General features: G+C 42.8%; 1 protein-coding gene across 4 annotated transcripts in view; it reads left to right on the top strand.

Moving 5' to 3' along the window:
* Positions 1-22,307, top strand: part of LOC122561624 (troponin T, fast skeletal muscle isoforms-like) — a 48,830-nt gene that overhangs the window by 5,049 nt on the left and 21,474 nt on the right. The window contains exons 2-8 of one of the 4 annotated variants that reach the window (XM_043713548.1): positions 412-467; positions 566-579; positions 680-700; positions 9,727-9,762; positions 11,665-11,709; positions 12,521-12,538; positions 14,003-14,024. In XM_043713548.1, the coding sequence (XP_043569483.1) occupies positions 433-467; positions 566-579; positions 680-700; positions 9,727-9,762; positions 11,665-11,709; positions 12,521-12,538; positions 14,003-14,024 (191 nt within the window). In that variant the 5' untranslated portion in view covers positions 412-432. Of the gene's footprint in view, positions 1-411; positions 468-565; positions 580-679; positions 701-9,723; positions 9,763-11,664; positions 11,710-12,520; positions 12,539-14,002; positions 14,025-22,307 lie in introns of all 4 variants that reach the window. The other 3 variants (XM_043713547.1, XM_043713546.1, XM_043713549.1) reach the window with 3 other exon arrangements.

Here is a 22,307-nt window from a genome sequence, read left to right as displayed (position 1 = left end):
CACTTGCAAGTTCCCCTGACGGCACCATATTGATGTTCATTCACTACTGGGTTAAACTGCTGGAGTTCCCTTCCTAACAGCACTTTGGGGGTGTACTTGTAGCAGATAGACTGCAGTGGTTCAAGAAAGTGGCTCATCACCACCTTCTCGAGGGTGATTAGGAAAGGGCAATAGATACTGACCCAGCTAGCGATGCCCACATCCCATGATCGACTTTATAAAATAAATCATCTTCAGCATTCATTCATATTGCTATGAAATGAAGTGCTTCTCCTGGGCTTACAACACTCCTGTTAGCTCGGTAGTAAAACACTGGGCTTCTGCAGCAGTGCATTTATTTTTAAATGGGGTTTAGTGATTGTCTGTAAAAAAATTAATATTTAAACTTGACACATTATATTCTTTTTCCAGGTACATTACAATTGTGCAGAGATGGCAGACACTGAAGCTATCTTGGAAGAGCTGCAGTAAGCATTAATAATTATGTCTATTATATAACTGTTGAATATAAATGGTTTATTTTGTTGGGATAATATATCCTATGTGCCTTTTCTTTTGCCAACAGGGAGGAGGTGGAAGGTAAGACACTACTGATACTGTTAAATGTTGTTTTTTAAAGAAAACAGAATTGGCTTGACATTTCCGAAATTGTCAACTTCTTTCTTTTTATTTTCCACAGAGCAAACACCAGTCATAGAAGGTAGAAGATGTCTATTTTCTAACACACATTGTTATATTGTCTTCCACTTCTTTTATTGTTTTTTGGAACGCGAGAGAATTGCTCATTGAAGTGGAGCAGAAATAATACAACATTTTGTATGCGTGGGAAAGAATCTTAACCTATTAAGCTGTCAGTCACTGGAAGGAAGTTTTTGAGAATGTGAATGATTTGTGCTATCTATCCTCTGGAGTTTAGAAGAACCAGGTTGATTTAATTGAAGCACATAAGACCCTGGGAGGCCTGACCAGGTGGATGTGGTAAGATGTTTCCTCTTGTGGAAATATCAAATACTAGGGGTCATGTTTTAATAAAAGGGGTCATCCATTTAAAATCAAGTTGAGGAAAGAAAATATTTCATGTTACACTTGTACCGGACTTTGGATTGGCCACTTTTGGAATACTACATATAGTTCTGGTTGCCACATTACCAGAACAATGTAGATGCTTTGGAGAGCATGCAGAGGAGGTTCACCAGGATGTTGCTTGGTATGGTGGGCGCTAGCTATAAAGAGGTTGAGTAGATTAGGATTATTTTCACTAAAAAGACAGAGGTTGAGAGGACACCTGATTGAGGTCTACAAAATCCTGGGAGATGTAGACTGGGATAGCTAGAAGCTTTTTCCTAGAGTGGGGGACTCTGGTACGAGGGGCCATGATTTCAAGGTGAGAGGGGAAAAGATTTAAGGGAGATATGCGTGTAAAGTCCTTTATGCAGAGGGTGGTTGGTGCCTAGAACATGCTAGTGGAAGGAGCAGAGGCCGGCATGATAATATCATTTAAAATATATCTATACAGGTACATGAATGGGCAGGGAGCAGAGGGATACAGTTCCTTGGAAAATAGGTGACAGGCGCAGGCTTGGATGGCTGAAGGGCCTGTTCGTGTGCTGTCATTTTCTTTTGTTCTTTGTTATGTCGGGAATTTGTAAGCCATTGGAATTCCCTTCCTGAAAAGTAGTGGATGCAGATTTTTCAAGTATTTTTAAGGCAGAGGTAGATTCTTGACTACCAAGGGGATGAAAGTGAGGACTGCAGATGCTGGAGATCAGAATCAAGATTAGAGTGGTGCTGGAAAAGCACAACAGGTCAGGCAGCTTCCGAGGAGCAGGAAACTTAATGTTTTGGGCTAAAGTCCTTCATCAGGAATCAGCCCTCTTTTCTTGCTGTGCTTTTCTAGCATCACTCTAACCTTGACTATAGACTAGTGAGCCTGATGTCGGTGGTGGGCAAGTTGTTGGAGGGAATCCTGAGGGACAGGATGTACATGTATTTGAAAAAGCAAGGACTGATTAGGGATAGTCAACCTGGCTTTATGCATGGGAAATCATGTCTCACAAACTTGACTTGAGTTTTTTGAAGAAGTAACAAAAGGATTGAGGGCAGAACAGTAGCATTGATCTATATGGACTTCAGTAAGGCATTCGGCAAGGTTCCCCATGGGGGAATGGTGAGCAAGGTTAGATCTCACAGAATACAGGGAGAACTCACCATTTGGATACTGGCTCAAAGGTAGAAGGCAGAGGGTAGTGGTGGAGGGTTGTTTTTCAGACTGGAGGCCTGTGACCAGTGGAGTGCCACAAGGATTGGTGCTGGGTACACTTCATTTTATATAAATGATTTTGATGTGAGCATAAGAGGTGTAGTTAGTAAGTTTGATATAACCCCAAAATTGGAGGTTAGCAGACAGCAAAGAAGCTTACTTCAGATTACAACAGAATCTTGATCAGATGGGCCAATGCGCTGAGAAATGACAGATGGAGTTTAATTTAGATAAATGTGAGGTACTGCATTTTTGGAAAGCAAATCTTAGCAGGACTTGTACACTTAATGGTAAGGTCCTAGAGAGTGTTGCTGAACAAAGACTTTGGAGTACAGGTTCATAGCTTGAAAGTGGAGTCACAGGTAGATAGGATAGTGAAGAAGGTGTTTGGTATGCTTTTCTTTATTAGTCAGAGTATTGAGTACAGGAATTGGGAGATCATGTTGTGGCTGTACAGGACATTGGTTCAGCCACTGTTGGGATAGTGCATGCAATTCTGGTCTCCTTCCTATCGGAAAGATGTTGTGAAACTTGAAAGGGTTCCAAAAAGATTTACAAGGATGTTGCCAGGGTTGGAGGATTTGAGCTACAGGGAGAGGCTGAACAGGCTGGGGCTGTTTTCCATGGAGCATCGGAAGCTGAGGGGTGATCTTATAGAGATTTACAAAATTGAGGGGCATGGATAGGGTAAATAGGCAGTCTTTTCCCTGGCGTCGGGGAGTCCAGAACTAGAGGGCATAGGTTTAGGGTGAGGGGAGAAAGATATAAAAGAGACCTAAGGGGCAACTTTTTCATGCAGAGGGTGGTACGTGTGTGGAATGAGCTGCCAGAGGAAGTGGTGGAGGCTGGTACAACTCCAACATTTGAAAGGCATCTGGATGGGTATATGAATAGGAAGGGTTTGGAGGGATATAGGCCGGGTGCTGGCAGGTGGGGCTAGATTGGGTTGGGATATCTGGTCGGCATGAACAGGTTGGACCGAAGGGTCTGTTTCCGTGCTGTACATCTGACTCTGCCATCCTTGCTACAGCTAGTCTCTATTGCCAATCAAAAGCAACCTTAATATCCACATCTGATCTTGTAGACAACTTTGAATGACTTGGTCATAATTAATTAGACTGAGAAATGCTCTTTACTTCATAAATACATTTTCCTTTCATAATTGGTCCCGTCATTCAAGTTAAGCAATTTGTATGTATCTAAAGAGAAATTGAATTTTTGTTTTGCTAGGTGATTTGTACAACCCCATATTACAAAGGAAGTGTGTTTCTTGCCAATTTGAAAAAGATTTCAATCATCTACAAAGCTACCAGAAAGAAGCATTGAAATTGGCAAGCTTCATTGTTTCGGGCTGCTTTTGTTATATTGCTGTGTACCTGTGTCTGATTTCACTCAGCAAATCATGCTGAGGAATAGCCTGCAGAGATGGTATTTAAAGGGATTCTTCCCTCTGTTTTGGTTGAGTATCTTGGTTAGTCATTGTAATGACTTATGGAGTTTTTTGTTTGGATGAATGTTGGCTAGAAGTCAAGTATCGAGTGCTTTTTTTTTATAAAAATAATCTGAGTCATCACCTTTTTTGAGAAAGTTTTCTCTACTTTTACTTTCAACATAGTTAATATTATGATAGATCTGCTGTTGGAGCTGGAGGCTGAAGAGGGATCAATAAGGATAATTTCAGAAATTGGTGGTTTTATGTGAAGAGGGATAAAGAGAAGGTAGGTGCAGAAGGCCATACACCATATGGATTTTCAAACATGTGTTGTCGACCTGGACCTGTCATGAGGTAGACATAACTAGCTTCAGTCTCACAGTGGTTGGTGTCATTGGTCGTTGAGGTTCCACACAGGACCTGAAGAGCACTTGTGAAGGCTGTAAATGTGATAGTGCTGATATTCTGCTCCACATTTCTGCTCTGCTGAAACAAGTGGCATTAGCAGCATTGCTGCATCCAACATGATTTATCCTATGCTGCTGCATCTGGGATGTCATGAATGCCCTCTATGCGAAGAGGAATTAATCAATCTTTATTACCTATTGAAGTAGCAAAGTAAGAATGCTGGGAACTTTGCAAGGATAGGAAGCTTTACACACTGACTGCTAAGTATGTTAACAGCAAGGAGGTTTGACGCTCTGATTATCCAGCTAGTGTGTAACAACATGCAATGCATAATTCCTGTTGGTCGCTGCCTTCCTGGTAGCATTCAATTGCCTGCATTTCAACCTGACTATACAGATACCTCAGAGCTTGGTGCTGGGCAAGCCAGATGGTAAGTAGGAGACTTAACTTGCTGATTATACTGAGTTTTGTGCTTCTGCCAGCTCATGGCTCAATGCTTTTATCACCAGTCTTTTTGCAGACACTTTATCCTCCAAGTGATGAGCATGGAGCTTGGAAACATTCTTGTTCAGTGTTTGGAAGATTTATTTCTCTCCTTTTTTACAGTCATTCAGCAGGGAAACAGAGCCTTCGGTCCAACCAGTCCATGCTGAACATAATCTCAAACTAAACTATTTCCACCTGCCTGCTCCTGGCCCATATCCTTCCAAACCTTTCCAAATGTCGTCAATCTTGTAATTGTACCCGCATCCGCCACTTCCTCAGGAAGTTCATTCCACAGGCAAACCACCCTCTGTGTAAAAAGGTTTGCCTCCTTATGTCTTTTTTTTTAAATCTCTCTCCACTCATCTTAAAAATGTGCCCCCCTAGTCTTGAAACTCCACTCCTTAGGGAACAGACAACTAGCATCAAATCCATTTATACCCCTCATTATTTTATAAACTTCTATCAGGTCACTTCTCTTTTGTGCTAGAAACTGTGTCAGAAATTCTGGGTGTAGGACTTTTTTTTTCCCATCTATCCACCACTGTTGGACTGCTTTCTTGGGATATGAGCATCATTAACATTTGTGGTCCTTCCCTCGATGTCCTCGAAGGTGACTGTGAGCTGGCTCCCTTTGGCTCCCGTGTAGCTTAGCTCCATCCACAGAGCTGTTCTGGAGAGAGTTCCAGCATTTTGACCTAGATTTGGTGAGGGAGCATCAATTTAATTAGGAGGGCCTGGAAATAGGAGGGCAGCTGGCCGATGGTGCACTGCCATTGATCTGCTGCCCATGTTCTTCTAGCTGGTAGAGGGTGGAAGTTTGGAAGATGCTTTCACAAAGGCCTTAATGATGCACATTCTTGTCAGTGTCTGAATGTCACAGGTGTCCTGGATCATTTCAAGTAACTTGTTTCCAGCATTCTCCTGATCAGTGCCTTATAGATGCTGCACAGATTTTCAGGAATCAGGAGGAGAGTTGCTCAACTCCGATCTCTCATCTGTTGTTGTAGCCTTAGTATAATCTGACTGGTCCAGTTCAGTTTCTGATCAACAGTAATCCACAGGATGTTGATGATGGGGGATTCCACTGCAGTCATGCTGTTGAAAGTCAGAGAGATGATTAATTAGAAAAGATTATTATCATCAGATACTTGTGTGGCATTAGGATTACTGTGGAAAGTTGCAGTCAAGATGCATCTCCAATTTTTGGGAGTTGTAGTCTGCATTTAAATGGCTTTGGGAATAAACCCCTGTCACCTCTTTGTTTGTCCCTACCTTCCCAAGCTCAAGACAGGAAGGAGGGAGTGCCAATGAATAGCACAATTGCTGGAAACTAACCAGGTCATAGAGTCATAGAAATGTACAGCATGGAAACAGACCCTTCGGTCCAACCCATCCATGCCGACCAGATATCGCAACCCAATCTAGTCCCACCTGCCAGCACCCGGCCCATAGCCCTCCAAACTTTCCTATTCATATACCCATCCAAATGCCTCTTAAATGTTGCAATTGTACCAGCCTCCACCTCTTTCCCCTCTCGCCCTAAACCTAAACCTATGCCCTCTAGTTCTGGACTCCCTGACCCCAGGGAAAAAACTTTGTCTATTTACCCAATCCATGCCCCTCATAATTTTGTAAACCTCTATAAGGTCACCCCTCTAGGGGTAGGTTCTTCACTCAGCGAGTCGTTAGTTCATGGAATGCCCTGCCAGTAACAGTGGTGGACTCTCCCTCTTTATGGGCATTTAAGAGGGCATTGGATAGGTATATGGAGGATAGTGGGTTAGTGTAGTTTAGGTGGGCTTGGATCGGCGCAACATCGAGGGCCCAAGGGCCTGTACTGCGCTGTATTCTTCTATGTTCTATGTTCTATATGAACTCCATCTGCCACTTCTCAGCCCATTGGTCCACCTGGTCAAGATCCTGTTGTAATCTGAGGTAACCCTCTTCGCTGCCCACTACACCTAGTTTTGTTGTCATCTGTAAACTCACTAACGTTACCTCCTATGCTCACATCCAAATCATTTATGTAAATAAGAAAAGTAGAGGACTCAGCATCGATCCTTGTGGCACTCCACTGGTCACAGACCTCCAGTCTGAAAAACAACCCTCCACCACCACCCTCTGTCTTCTACCTTTTGAGCCAGTTCTGGATCCAAATGGTTGTATTGCGTGAGGTCTAACCTTGCTAATCAGTCTCCCATGGGGAACCTTGTCGAACGCCTTACTGAAGTCCATATACCACTCTGCCCTCATCAATCCTCTTTGTTACTACTTCAAAAAACTCAATCAAGTTTGTGAGACACGATTTCCCACACACAAAGCTATCCCTATCCCTAACCAGTCCTTGCCTTACCAAATACATGTACATCCTGTCCCTCAGGATTCCCACCAACAACTTGCCCACCACCGACGTCAAGCTCACCGGTCTATATTCCCTGGCTTGTCCTTACCACCCTTCTTCAACAGTGGCACCACGTTTGCCAGCCTCCAGTCTTCCGGTGCCTCACCTGTGACTATCGATGATACAAATATCTCAGCAAGAGGCCCAGCAATCACTTGTCTAGCTTCCCACAGAGTTCTCGGGTACACCTGATCAGGTCCTGGGGATTTATCCACCTTTACCCGTTTCAAGACATCCAGCACTTCCTCCTCTGTAATCTGGACATTTTGCAAGATGTAGGCAAAATCAAGGACTGCAGATGTTTGTCTCTTTGGCTATGTAGAACAATTCCGTAGTTACATTGGCACCACTCCCCACCTTTTCCTCTGCTACATTGATGACTGCATTGGCGCCACCTCGTCCTCTCGCGAGGAGGTTGAGCAGTTCATCAACACATTCCACCCCGACCTTAAATTCACTTGGACAATCTCTGACACCTCCCTCCCCTTCCTGGACCTCTCCGTCTCCATTAATGATGACCGACTTGACACTCACATTTTTTACAAACCCACCGACTCCCACAGCTACCTGGATTACACCTCTTCCCACCCTATCTCATGCGAAAATGCCATCCTATATTCCCAATTTCTCCACCATATCTGCTCCCAGAAGGACCAGTTCCACCACAGAATACACCAGATGGCTTCCTTCTTTAGAGTCCGCAATTTCCCTTTCCACGTGATTAAAGATGCCCTCCAACGCATCTCATCCACATCCTGCCCCTCTGCCCTCAAACCCCACCCCTCCAACCCTAACAAGGACAGAATCCCCTGGTGCTCACCTTCCACCCTACCAACCTTTGCATAAACCAAATCATCTGATGACATTCCCGCCACCTCCAAACGGACCCCACCACCAGGGAATATTTCCCTCCCCACCCATTTCTGCAAAGACCGTTCCCTCCGTGACTACCTGGTCAGGTCCACGCCCCCCAACAACCCACCCTCCCGTCCTGGCACCTTACCCTGCCACCGCAGGAACTGCAAAACCTGCGCCGACATCTCCTCTCTCACCTCCATCCAAGGCCCCAAAGGATCCTTCCACATCCATCAAAGTTTTACCTGCACATCCACCAATATCATTTATCGGATCCATTGCTCCCGATGCGGTCTCCTCTACATTGGGGAGACTGGACGCCTCCTAGCAGAGCGCTTTAGGGAACATCTCTGGGACACCCACACCAATCAACCACACCACCCTGTGGCCCAACATTTCAACTCCCCCTCCCACTCTGCCGAGGACATGGAGGTACTGGGCCTCCTTCACCACCGTTTCTTCACCACCCGACGCCTGAAGGAAGAACGCCTCCTCTTCCACCTCGGAACACTTCAACCCCAGGGCATCAATGTGGTGTTCACCAGTTTCCTCATTTCCCCTTCCCCCCACCTCACCCCAGTTCCAACCACTCTGCAGGCACCCTGCCTCTATTCCTGATGAAGGGCTTTTGCCCGAAACGTTGATTTTCCTGCTCCTCGTATGCTGCCTGACCTGCTGTGCGTTTCCAGAACCACTCTAATCTAGATTTTGCAAGATGTCACCATTTATTTCCCTACAGTCTATATCTTCCATATCCTTTTCCACCGTAAATACTGATGCAAAATATTCATTTATTATCTCCCCCATTTTCTGTGGCTCCACACAAAGACCTCCTTTCTGATCTTTGAGGGCCCTATACTCTCCCTAGTTACCCTTTTGTCCTTTATGTATTTGTAAAATCTCTTTGGATTCTCCTTAACTCTATTTGCCAAAGCTATCTCATGTCCACTTTTTGACCTTCTGATTTCCCTCTGAAGTATACTCCTACTTCCTTTATACTCTTCTAAGGATTCACCTGATCTATCCTGTCTATACCTGACATATGCTTCCTTCTTTTTCTTAACCAAACCCTCAATTTCTTAATCATCCAGCATTCTCTATACCTACCAGCCTTCCCTTTCACCCTGACCGGAATATACTTTCTCTGGATTCTTGTTATCTCATTTCTGAAGGCTTCCTATTTTCCAGCCGTCTCTTTACCTGCAAACATCTGCCCCCATTCAGCTTTCGAAAGTTCTTACCTAATACCGTCAAAATTGGCCTTTCTCCAATTTAGAACTTCAACTTTTAGATCTGGTGTATTCTTTTTCGTCATTATTTTAAAGCTAATAGAATTCTGGTCGCTGGCCCCACACTTAACAAATTCCTCTCCATCTAAATCTTTAACACTATGGCAGTCCCAGTCTATGTTTTGACAGTTAAAATCCCCAACCATAATCACCCTATTATTCTTACAGACAACTGAGATCTCCTTATAAGTTTGTTTCTCAATTTCCCTCTGACTATTAGGGGGTCTATAATCTAATCCCAATAAGGTGATCATCCCTTTCTTATTTCTCTGTTCCATCCAAATAACTTCCCTGGCTGTATTTCCGGGAATATCCTCCCTCAGCACAGTTTATTAATCCAGTTGTGCATGGGAATGAATATGGCTCCATTCTCCTGTGAATGGTGTGTGAACTATCTCTGTAGTGACTCTAAGTGAATTTCCCGAAATGCACACCTGTTATATTAGGATAGTCACGGGATATATGTTCTGAGCTGTCCTACATCTAATAGATAAACTTGCTGATTTATTGGTGGTGTCTTTACAACCATTTCTAAACAAAACCAAGAGTATCTTTCTAAGTTGCTGTTTTAACTAAAGTCTCTTTCTTTTAGAAGAAGAAACACAAAATGAAGAGGCCAAATTGGAACAAGGTAAAATTGCCAACATTCTGAACAAAGTTGTCATTTATCTCTGCTTTCCACTGTCTTGTTCATAATGGTAGTCGAAGCGGCAGATATTATTTAACTTTGTGGGTTAGTTTTTTTTTAGAAAAGCAAAAGACATTACAAGTGACGAAGCAGACATTGCAGCAGAGAGCACCTGATTTCTGTGTGGATGTTGCACATCCACAGCCGACAAAACTGGAAATATTATGTGCACATGGCTCAAGAATTCTTAGGAGTGAAGTCTCTTAAAGAGATCCAGAACACCCACCAACTGCCAACCTTGTGTAAGGCCAACGTTAGATGGGTATTTCCTGGGGACAACTGCATACAGTTTGAAATCCTGGGTGTGTTCTGCCCTAATTGTCCACTCTGAACTCCCGTAAAGCTCTAGTTCATGCACCTGAAACTGGTCCTCGCAAACACCGCCTTTAACTCAGTTGGTTGTGACTTGAGCGGTTGGTCAGAGACTTCAAATTCAATCACTGTCAGAATATACACCCATTATCTATCATACCATTATATGGGGAGAATATTGCATTTTTGTTTTAGAAGTGCTGTAACTCTGCGGCATTAGATCAGAGTTTTCCCTACCTGTGCATTGGCGTGTTTGAAGACCTCATGACAGTATTCAATGGAGATTACTTAGTTGGTATCCTGGCCAGCATTTATTCCATAATTATCTTTCTATTAAACCAAGACAATCTGTTTGGGAAATAATCTTCATATATTCATAATGTAGCAATTTGTGGCAGTTTGTAGTAATTTGCATTGCAAAAATATGATTTACATTATAAAATGTTTGCGGCAGCTGGTTTCTGTTCTTTTTGACCCCCAATAATTTTTGCAAGTTGAAAAGAAATTGCCTCTGATTTCAGCTAAACAAAACTAATATTTTAAGTGTTTGCAGACTTTCACATGATTTTGAAATAACCATTGCAATGGATGGAAAATGAATGTTGATTAATACTTTTGGGTATTTTAAAGGATTTATGTGCGTGACATCGACTGATTTGTGGAAATTGACAAAATATGATCCTGCAAACTGCTAGTGTAAATTACAAAAATGAGGTGCTGAGTATTAATGCATTTTGCTTGAGCTATTCAAAGATTTATTATACCACACATTGTAATCAATTTGGAGCATTTCCAAAGTGCTCATTGAGCACTTTTCAATGCCAATGCATCAGCAGTATGTTCATCAAACAAAAGTGAGCAATAGTACATGTTAGAAACGAAAATCGCTTCTCAATAATCACTCTAGACAAATTCAGGAGAACAAAGTTTTATTAACAAGTCTGCAGAGTTGGGCACCCTTGAAAAAAGGCGCGCTGAGGCTTACAAAGTCTCCCATTATATACAGTACAAGTCCCTCCCCTCCTTGGCTCTAACAAGCCATGAGGTTCACATTCTTAAAAACATCATTATTTTTATCACAAAGTCTGCAACAAAAGGCTCCAGAGTCTCCAAAGTTTGTTGTTTTTCTCACCCTGTAGTCTTATCAGTGAAAGACTTATTCTTCTCTGTCTGTGCTAGCGGTCTTATCAATCTGTAGCAGATGTCTCTCGGGTCGTTTCCCTATCCTGGAGTCTTATCAGTCAAGGATTCATCCTTCCCTGCCTGTGTTAATGGTTTCATCAATCAAGAGCCTGTTTGTTTTTTACTCTGCTCACAAATTGTCAGCATTCTGCACAATTTAAACTATTCTACTTTTGAGTATATAAAATGTTCTAGAAAAGAAACAAAAGTTTTGTCTTTTATTATAGATCAGTCTGTGGTCCAGGCACATCTTAAAGTTTAAACCGAAATTACCTCTCACAGTACATAACATGTGCCATGATTTTTCAGAGCTGGACACTGATTTGTTCTATGTCTTTCCATGTCTGGTAGAATCAGATTTATCTGCACTTCAGACTGAACAACCAACTCTTGAAGGTACATCCTTTGTCCATGTGCTGATAACATGTTTGACTAAAGTACAGTCTACAGAGTGAGGTTGTCTTAACTTTGTAAAATCCTCATGTTTTAATCATACTGACTTGTACAATGTGTTTTTTTTTTCTCTCTCTTTGATGCACAAATATGGCAGATTTTCCCAGAAAATAGGTTGGAGAAAGTGAGGACTGCAGATGCTGGAGAGTCAGAGTTGAAAAGTGTGTTGCTGGAAAAGCACAGCCGGTCAGGCAGCATCCGAAGAGCAATAGTCGATGTTTCCGACTCTCCTGCTCCTCAGATGCTGCCTGACCTGCTGTGCTTTTCCAGCACCACTCTCTTGACTCAAGAAATATGTTGTCTTAAATTACACTTAAGTTTGCATTGTTGTCACTGAGTAGTAAAATCAACAAATCATGATATCTATACATATAAACCATTTGCAGATTTAAAAATCAAACCCAACCTTCTAATACTATCACTTAAGCTGTGTGTTGTTTGAAACTTTTTGATGCTTACATTCTGCCAAGCCTTAAAATTTAGACTAGTATTCACAATTGGCATTTTTACTGTACTTAACTCAAAATCTGTTACAAGTGGCTTAGATGCATAGGTAGAAACTTTAAAATATTGTAATGTGGAAGCAAATCAACCGTCTGTTCTAGACCAATTTGATTTGTCTTTTCGAAAGACTTAAAATTAAATTGGTTCTACTATAAGATAGCAGGTTCAATACTTAATGTTTAAGTTAAACAGATTAAACATTTTTTTAAAAACATTTTGCTAACTTCCAAAGTTTTTATTTTCTCTTTAGCAGAAGACGCAGAAGAAGGTATGTTAAATTTTAATGGCTTTTTTTTTTTTCTGACTGTATTTGTATGGAATGAATTCTATTTGATAGCATTACAAGCTATTAATTTTGGAGATTTTTATTAAGCTTTGACACAGACAAGTATACAATTGAAAGACTTTTTCAGTGGACAAATCAAACAATCAATAAATAATTTTTGTTTTGATACAAAAGTGTAAATGAGCAAGCTAGAAACTTAGGTATGGCCATTTAAACTGCAACTGCTGAACTAGACTGGACCTGTACTTCAGAAACCAAGAGGCACATTAGGTGCACATCCAATCAAGACTGCTGGGTGCACAGGTCCAATATAAAACAGACCTAACCGATGACTAATGGTTACCTTCATAAGCCCACAGCCAATCGTAAATTTGTAACATATTGATGCCGATTGTCCAAAAATGCTAGAATTTGGACATGAAAATCCACCTTGTAATGGATCAGCAGCCTGTTGATAATCAGTAAACTCTGGAGCTTCTCAGGCACACACCTGGATCCAGTAAGTAAAGCAGTTGCCATCTAAACCAGCCAATTGCCGAGTTTCCTGATGTATGGAAAATGTTGTCGACTTAAGGATGAAAATTTGAACGATGATGCTCCCAGGCTCATTTTGTTCCCTGTAATACTGCAGCCCACCTCCTTGCATCAGGTTAGTCACCTATTCGGCTTCCAACTTCAGCTGGAGCCAGCAGTGGGTGCTGGTCTGAGTTTGTCTCCTACCTGGCCTGTTTTGTTATAGCTCTGTAATTGAGGAAATAATATCAGCAGCATTCTTTGGATAATTTGCAGAAGGGATTCATAAGTTGTCTTGGTCAATCTGTCAAAGTAAAGCCTAAATCCAATATTGAATAGGGCCTAAGCAGCGCCAATAAATTTGCTGAGTTTATCTTTATCAACAATCTAAGACTGTTACCAAAACAGAAGCTGCGGGAAAAGCTCAGCAGGTCCGGCAGCATCTGTGAAGAGAAATCAAATTTAACATTTCAGGTCTGGTGACCTTCAGAACCCAGACCCGAAACATTAACCCTGATTTCTCTGCACAGATGCTGCCAGACCTACTGAGCTTTTCCAGCAGCTTTTATTTGTTGTTTCTGATTTGCAGTTCTTTTAGTTTTTATCTAAGACTGGTACCTCTTTTTATTTTTGTTTATTTTATTTCCAGAATTTTAAAAATAAAATGCCTTTTAAATTCTCAGGCTGGATTGGAACTTTTCCTGTTTATAAGACTGGACTTTTGAATTACTAGTCCGGAAATAAACCACTCCATGACCATAATGTGTATCACTCTTAATTTTCATTTAATCTCTCTAAATTTTAAGGTTTGCAGATTTTGGGATAAATGTATACATTCATAATTGTGAATAATTTGATGCTAGTTTTTGAATGTAAGAGTCCAGCGATGTGTATTCACTAACAACACCCTAGTTATGTTTTTCTCTGTTACAGAAGAGACAAAGCCAAAGCCAAAGTAAGTCATCAGTCTGAGTACTTGTAGAACTCTAGGTGAATGGAATTGGAATGTCTTGTGAAATCTGTCAAATAGGAAATAAGATTCGGGCAGCAAATTGCAAATGCCCAGCCATCTATTATATTGATCTCTTGATTCAAGATTTTCCTTTCATAAGTTCATCTGAATGCTATCAGATTGGCATGGCAGCAACCAGTTCTTCTCCATGTGATATCTAATGAATTTTGAGTGCGCACTGTATGCCTGAGCTGGTGTCTGATTAGAAATTAGACAGTAAGTTTTATTATTCTGTTCTCATTTTATGCCAGATTTTAGCAGCCAAGGTGTGTAGCTCAAATGGGGAAATGTTCTATCTCTGTTGGATGAATTTTTATTATGGGGTAGAATTAGGAAGTGGCTCAGCTGTGGGGCAGGCCCCATTGATTCCCACTTTGCACTTAATTATAAAGTGCGATCTGAGGGAGCAGCAACAGTAATTAAGGCTTGAGGGAAGAGAGGCAAGAAAGTAGTTAAGTGAGTAGAAACTGGAATTTCTGGCCAACTGGTTATGAATGCTGCAAGAGACTAACCTTCATGGGTCTTCAATATGAAAGTATGGGTTTTGGTGCTGCCTAATGTAAGGAATGGCCACATAGCCTCACTCCATATTGGTAAAGTCTCTCAATGCCAGTAATGCAGCTGGCTACCTTTTTCGTAGGTCGTGATCCCTACATCAATATTTTGCCTCAGCTCCTGTTTGGAATTTAATCTTTACCCCTGCTACATGCACTGAACCCCTCACATTCTGGGCACTCTAAAGTACACTTGGAGTGGCATGGTGGCTCAGTGGTTAGCACTGCTGCCTCACAGCGCCAGGGACCTGGGTTTGATTCCCGCCTCAGGTGACTGTGCAAACTCCATACAGACAATCTTCCCGTATCTACGTGGTTTTCCTCTCACAGTCCAAAGATGTGTAGGTTAAGTGAATTAGCCGTGTTAAATTGCCCAGAGTGTTAGGTGCATTAGTCAGAGGGAAATGGGTCTGAGTGGGTTACTCTTCAGAGTGGGTATGAACCTGTTGGGCCGAATGGCCTGTTTCCACACTGTAGAATTAGATTGTAATCTAATCTAATTATAGCACCCTGATTATTTTCACTCAGGGACATACCAGACGCTATTTGTGTATTCACACATAAGACAGCATCAGCTTGTGCTCCCCTTGCTGTCCAGCTTCAGAAAGCAAAAGTTATATCTAGCTCGAAACATTGTCTATCCCCATGGTATCTTTGTTGTGCCATAATGTCCCAGTAGTGTTTTAGAAGCTCCAATACTGTGCCCACAGTCTGGTGCTCCTGGCCTTGGAAGTTGAAGGCTGGAGGAATCCTTTGTATCCTGAAGGAAGAAGGGAGCCTTCCAGTATCACAGACCATGACAGACATGGTGAGCATAGCAGAGACATACCCTCGTGCCTGTGAACAGTCCTACGACGTCCTCTGCCAAAGTGAGTTGCTTGGCATGAACACTTTTTGTTTCACTGATTGCCCTAATGTTTCAGACAGCAGTGTTACATTTGGCACACACCATCCTCCTACCATGATCGAATAGATGGTCTTGTATGCGCAAGCATTCACAAATTGGCATATGAATGTAACCCACTACAACTTTGATGAAAGTCACTGGATACAGGAGAGAATGACCTTTTAAATGCCTTCAGGTATTGTACACTTGCTGGAAAAGAAGGCTCATGACGCTAAGGTGATGGTCAAAACCAAAGGTAGGCAATACACCCATGAGTGATTCATGTCATGGTGCCCTCCGAGACCAGTGAATTGGCTAAAGTAGGTGCTAGAGGTGGTGTTGGAGGTATCTTAGCACTTTTTTAAAATTATTGGGATTGATGGCAATGCATGAGGAAAATGGACAAACTATATTGGGAAGTTGACGTAATGTGGAGCAGGAAGGATTAGTTGCAGTGGGGGGTTCTGCTGATGTGGTTGGAGATAATGACCTTAAGCTGCATGTGCTGTCCAAAGATCCAAGGCTTGTCTTGTTTATCTGTTGTCATTCTCTCATAAATCCCTTGACTATGCAACCACCTCCAGCATCAGGAGAAAGAGGAGATGCCAGAGGAAGCACCATGATGTTTGACTAGCTCAAACTCCGCCAACACTGATACTAGCATTTCAGAGGGATATGGCACTCAATTAGACTCAGTGGCATGTGGTAATGGGCACGGCACTAGAGGGCAGGAGGAGACTATCTGTGCACAGCTCCGTTTGGAGGAAGGAGCACAGAGACAGTTAGAGCCTTCAAAGTCACATAATGGAAAACAGTACTTAAAGTAGCAGATGTATGGACATCTGACGGAGAGTTCCCTGAGGCAATGTGCACTCTAGGAGAGGAGTCTGAACACTGATGAGCTTGACCTTGTCTTGAGGACTCCAAATCGTGAACTCCAACAACGATGGAATGTTCACCATCATCGAGCGACCCATGCTGCATCACTTCCAGTCCGTGCAAGAGCAACATAGAATCATAGAGATGAGCAGCATGGAAACAGACCCTTCGGTCCAACCCATCCATGCCGACCAGATATCCCAACCCAATCTAGTCCTACCCGCCAGCACCTGGTCCATATCCCTTCAAACCTTTCCTATTCATATACCCATCCAAATGCCTCTTAAATGTTGCAATTGTACCAGCCTCCACTTCCTCTGGCAGCTCATTCCATACATGTACCACCCTCTGTGTGAAAAAGTTGCCCTTTGGGTCTCTTTTATATCTTCCTCCTCTCACCCTAAACCTATGCCATCTAGTTCTGGACTCCCCAACCCCAGGGAAAAGACTTTGTCTGTTCATCCTATCCATGCCCCTCATAATTTTGTAAACCTCTACAAGATCACTCCTCAGCCTCCGACGCTCCAGGGAAAACAGCCCCAGCCTGTTCAGCCTCTCCCTATAGCTCAAATCCTCCAACACTGGCATCATCCTTGTAAATCTTTTCTGAATCCTTTCAAGTTTCACAACATGTTTCTGATAGCAAGAAGACCAGAATTATAGGCAATATTCCAAAAGTGGGGTAAAAACAATGATTGCAGATGCTGGAAACCAGATTCTGGATCAGTGGTGCTGGAAGAGCACAGCAATTCAGCCCGGGCTTTTGCCCGAAATTGTTCAGCAACACTCCCTAGGACCTTACCATTCAGTGTATAAGTCCTGCTAAGATTTGCTTTCCCAAAATGCAGCACCTCTCATTTATCTGAATTAAACTCCATCTGCCACTTCTCAGCCCATTAGCTCATCTGGTCCACATCCTGTTGTAATCTGTGGTAACCCTCTTCGCTGTCCACTTCACCTCCAATTTTGGTGTCATCTGCAACCTTACTAACTGTACCTCTTATGCTCGCATCCAAATCATTTATGTAAATGACAAAAAGTAGAGGACCCAGCACCTGAAGACTCAGTCGGTAGCCTCCGAGTATCACTGTGGAATACATGACAAGCTTTTTCCTCTTGACAAGACTTTGGTGTTAGTGACACAGAGTGGAGAACTGCTGCAGCCCATCAGCCAGCCCTACTAACATGCCTGAAAACCAACTCCGGATGAAGATGATACTAAAGACCATTTCTGCACCTTTTTGTCTTCCAAGGCTTACCCAGCTTATTTGTCCAGAGCTGTCCTCTCTAGTATGTGTCCTTGGAACCACAGCTGCCCCCTCATTATCTCAGGCAGGTTGCCAGAGCTGAATGCATGGAATGTAAAATTGCTATGCTTCCTTGATACCTCTTCATGGACAGACATGAGGAGACTGCCTACACCTCAGGTGACACCGAACACCATGTTACTCATAAGTAAAGGACACTGTGTAGCCTCAATTATGGACTGCAGTGGTTCAAGAAGGTAGCTCCCTTCCTTCTCAGCAGTATCTAGACCTGGGCATGAACCAGTGGTGTCTAGAGCTAGACCAGCCAGTGACTCCCACAAGTGAAGAAATAAATAAAAACTGCTAATGGTTTCACAGTGATATCGTATTTCACAATAGGAATGCAATAAAGTCCCAAATATCCAGTAGCCAAGCACCTGGAACTCTCATGGAGCCAGTAATCTGAAAAGCATCTCCCTAGTGCACATTGTAGTACTCCTACAATGTAGTAGGCTGAGATGCAAACTGAGATATCACCATTGTAAACGACATGAAGACCTGGCCAAAGTACAGTGACTGACTTATTGGAACAGGAGAAGATTTTCTTGCTCTGGGAACCAGCCATTTTGGTTGCCTCACTCTCAATCTTTCCCCTCTCTATCCCACCTTTTGATCAAAACCTCACTAATTGGTACTTATGAGCAGTCCAGACCACTTGTTTTTAAAACGCATGGTCACCTTGTGGCAGTGACTAATTGAGTGGTCCAGTCACCCCTAGTATTCCTCATGTGACTGGCACTCCCTGCCCACACCCAACTCCCCATGCATGTTGGATACTAGGAATATTGCTCTAGCTACTTTTCCACATCGTCTAACTACAGTGCGGAGACTGTCTGAAATGAATGGGTGACCTGTCATTATTGAGTGATAGCTACAATTCTCAGGGAAATGGAATGCAACAGGTTCTTCCCAGTGATTGATGGAGACTGCAGCCTGGAGTCTCAGTAACAACAGGATAGAATGAAAGATGTGACCCAAGCACACACATTAGGGCAAGTTCAAGCCCTCATTCAGACTGCCGGTATATGTGTGTACCCCTCATGGGACGTGAACATCAAGGGTTATTTTGACTGTTTGGTTGCCATCTGTGGCTGTATTCATGGAAGCCATGCTGATCAGACCTCTCTGGGACCGACCTATCCTTAGTGGCTAGAGAAAGGCAGTGATATTATTTCAAGACTTTGTGGAACTCTGGTGATTCCATCACAGATAAGGAAGATATCCCATATACTGATACCTCCACTCCTTACAAATAATGTCACTGTCCTTGCAGACAATAAATATCATTGACCAATGAGGAACCTCAGTGAGTTGCTGTGTTGTATGTTGCACACTGCCTGTCACTGCGCAGCAGTCAGATGAAATTCAAAAGGAAGTAGCTGGTATGATGATCACACTTATGTCCAACTTGTGTCATCCACAGAGTGGAATTGCTAACTTGCTGTTGTTTCAGCAATGGTATCCACACCGTCTCTGCTCTCTCCGCTTGGGCGCATTCTTGAGGGAGCGGTTAGGCTTTTGCTTGGTAAGAGGTTTAGTTATTTCCTAGTAAGTGCCAGCTCTAACATGCTCTGTGACAAAGGGGACCTGTAAAAGTATCTTATTGACAATCCCTGAACACTGAACCCAGAGTGGTTAGCTTTGTAAAGCCAGCAGATGTCAAGGACAGTGGTTGATATAGATACATCGAGTGAGTGAGCAAAGGTCTGGCAGGTGGACTACAATGTTAATAAATGTGAAGTCATCCATTTTGGTACGGGTAACTGTAAAAAGGATTATTACTTGAATGGTAAAAAGTTGCAGCATGCTGCTATGCAGAGGGACCGGTGTGTCCTTGTGCATGAATCACAGAAGGTTGGTCTCCAGGTACAACAAGTAATTAGGAAGGCAAATGTAATTTTCTCCTTCATGCTAAAGAGATTAAGTTTAAAAGCAGAGAGGTTATGTTGCAGCTGTACAGGGTGCTGGTGAGGCCACACCTGGAGAACTATGTGCAGTTTTGGTCTCCTTACTTGAGAAAGGATGTCCTGGCACTGGAGGGGGTGCACAGGAGGTTCACTAAGTTGATTCCGGAGTTGAGAGGGTCCTCTTAGAGGAGAGGCTGAGCAGACTGGGATTATATTCATTGGAATTCCGAAGAATGAGGGGGAGATCCTATAGAAACATATAAAATTATGAAGGGAATAGATAAGATAGAAGTAGAGAAGATGTTTCCACTGACGGGTGAAACAAGGACAAGAGGGTATAGCCTCACAATTAGAGGGAGCAGATTTAGGACTGAATTGAGAAGGAACTTCTTCACCCAGAGGGTTGTAAAGCTATGGAATTCTCTGCCCAGTGAAGTAGTTGGCGCTACTTCAGTAAATGTTTTTAAAGCTATGATAGATTTTATTTTTGAACAATAAATGAATGAAGGGATACAGTGAGAGGGTGGTAAGTGGATCTGAGTCCAAGAAAAGATCAACTATGAGCTTATTGAATGGCAGAGCAGGCTCCAAGGGCCAGATGGCCTACTCCTGCTCCAAGTGCTTATGTATGTTCTTATTGACATTTTCTCTTGTTGGAGATGGTCATCACCTGGGAGAACACAGCACTAATGTTTCTGGGTGCTTATCCAGCAACAGCTCACTAGGTAATGGGTACTGAAAGTACAGTGAGATCCTTCAGGTTCCTGAACAGAACTGCCTCCATATTAGGTGGATCCTGATGACAATGTGGTCATGTACTGATCCGACCAAGAATATCTCTCAGGCTCTCTCTCAATATCATTCTCTCCATCGGCATTGCCATCTGACGTGAGAGGGAACTGCAAGCCCTCCTGAGAGCTCTGCGTTCTTATTGCCGGATGTGAATGTCCCTTCATTGTGCCATGCTGTGCAATACGGCAGTGTTATCCCCAGCACCTCTGTAGGCAAATATTGGAGGGCTCCTCCAAGTGTTTGAACTGCATATTTGAGAAGCCAGTATCATGCCCACTGATGCTCAGTCTGCATTCTACTAGGAGCACTCCATTCCTAATATCACTAACTCATTGTTCAAATGTGGACGAAAGAGCTTAATTCCAAAGATAAGAATACGAGTGACTGCCCTTGATATCAAAGCACCATTTGACTGCATACGGCGTGAAGGAACCCAAGCAAAAACAGGAGTCAATGGGAATGTAGGGTTGGAAACTTCCTCTTCTGATTGAAGTCATGTCTCATACGAAGGCAAATGGCTGTGGTTGATGTAGGTCAATCAGCTCAGTCCTAGAATATGGCCAAGGGAGTTTCTCAGGGCAGAATCCCTTGTCCAACCATCTTTAACGCCTTCATAAGCTGGTAGGTAGGGATGTTCCCTAACATTTGCATAGTATTCAGCATTGTTCCCGATTCCTCCGAGCCTGAAGCATTCCATATGCACCTACACCAAAACCTGGAAAGAATCTAGGCTTGGGCTGGTATGTGAAGTGAATGCTTGGCACTTCAGTGTCAAGAAACAATGACCAGACTACTTGATATTCGATACGTTACCATCACTGAATTCACACTGCCAACATGCTGAGGTCACTATTGAGTAGAAACTGAACAGAAGCAGCCTCTGTAGCCACAGTATTTATATGGTTGTGATGTGTAGCTCTCCTCCTAAAGCTTATCCACGGTCTAGAAGTCACACGGCAAGAGTGTGATGGAATCGTCCTGCCTGAATAAGTGCAAATCCAATAGCACTCAAGGAAGTCAAAACCACCCAGAACAAAGTGGCCTGAATGATGGCTCCCTAACCACAATAAACATTTAAATTAAGCATTTTAAAGAAAAAATGGAAGAGGGACTTAGTGCTTCCGAAAACAAGGGAAAATTAATTGGGCTGTGGTGTCCTGTGATACAAGGGCAGCATGGTGGCTCTGTGGTTAACACTGCTAACTCACAGCACCATGGGACCTGGGTTTGATTCCGCCCTCAGGCAAATGTCTATGTGGAGTTTGCACATTCTCCCCATGTCTGTGTGGGTTTCCTCCCACAGTCCAAAGATGTGCATGTTGGGTGGATAAGTCATGCTAAATTGCCCATTGTGTTCAGGGATGTGCAGGTTAGGTGCCTTAGCCAAGGGAAATGTTGGGTAATAAGGAAAAAGATAGGAGAATGTGTCTGGATGGAATGTTCTTCAGTGGGTTGTTAGGACTTATTGGGCTGAATGGCATGTCTCCACACTGTAGGGATTCTGTGAGATGAGACCAGAAACCAGTTTTCTTTTAATACAGAGAGCCATCCTGAAGGTTAGTGAATGTGTGGGTTTCTTTTAGCAAGAAGCAAGAGAGAAAAGACCCTGTATGTACAGCAGTATAGTTTAGCAGTCTCCAGAACAGTCAGGGGATGAAAATGTTTTGAGTACTTTTAGAAGGAAAGGTAAGTTTAAAAAGTTTCCAAATATTTTTAGTTGTCCAAGGTGAAAGCTTACAACAAGGTTTGAGGAACACCTGGTAAGGAATAAACCGCATTAGCTGTTGGTTTTAGGGTCTCATGAAAATGTATTAATTAAAGATGATAACATCTGGTGAATGCAGACATGCGCTGGAATGGAGCCGGGTAAACCATGCCACCTGAACAACGACCTTTAATGT

The sequence above is a fragment of the Chiloscyllium plagiosum genome, chromosome 23, assembly GCF_004010195.1.
Source record: "Chiloscyllium plagiosum isolate BGI_BamShark_2017 chromosome 23, ASM401019v2, whole genome shotgun sequence".
NCBI classification, from domain to species: Eukaryota; Metazoa; Chordata; class Chondrichthyes; order Orectolobiformes; family Hemiscylliidae; genus Chiloscyllium; species Chiloscyllium plagiosum.
The sequence above is the reverse complement of the archived record's forward strand: the minus strand, read 5'-3'. Positions and strand labels throughout refer to the sequence as shown.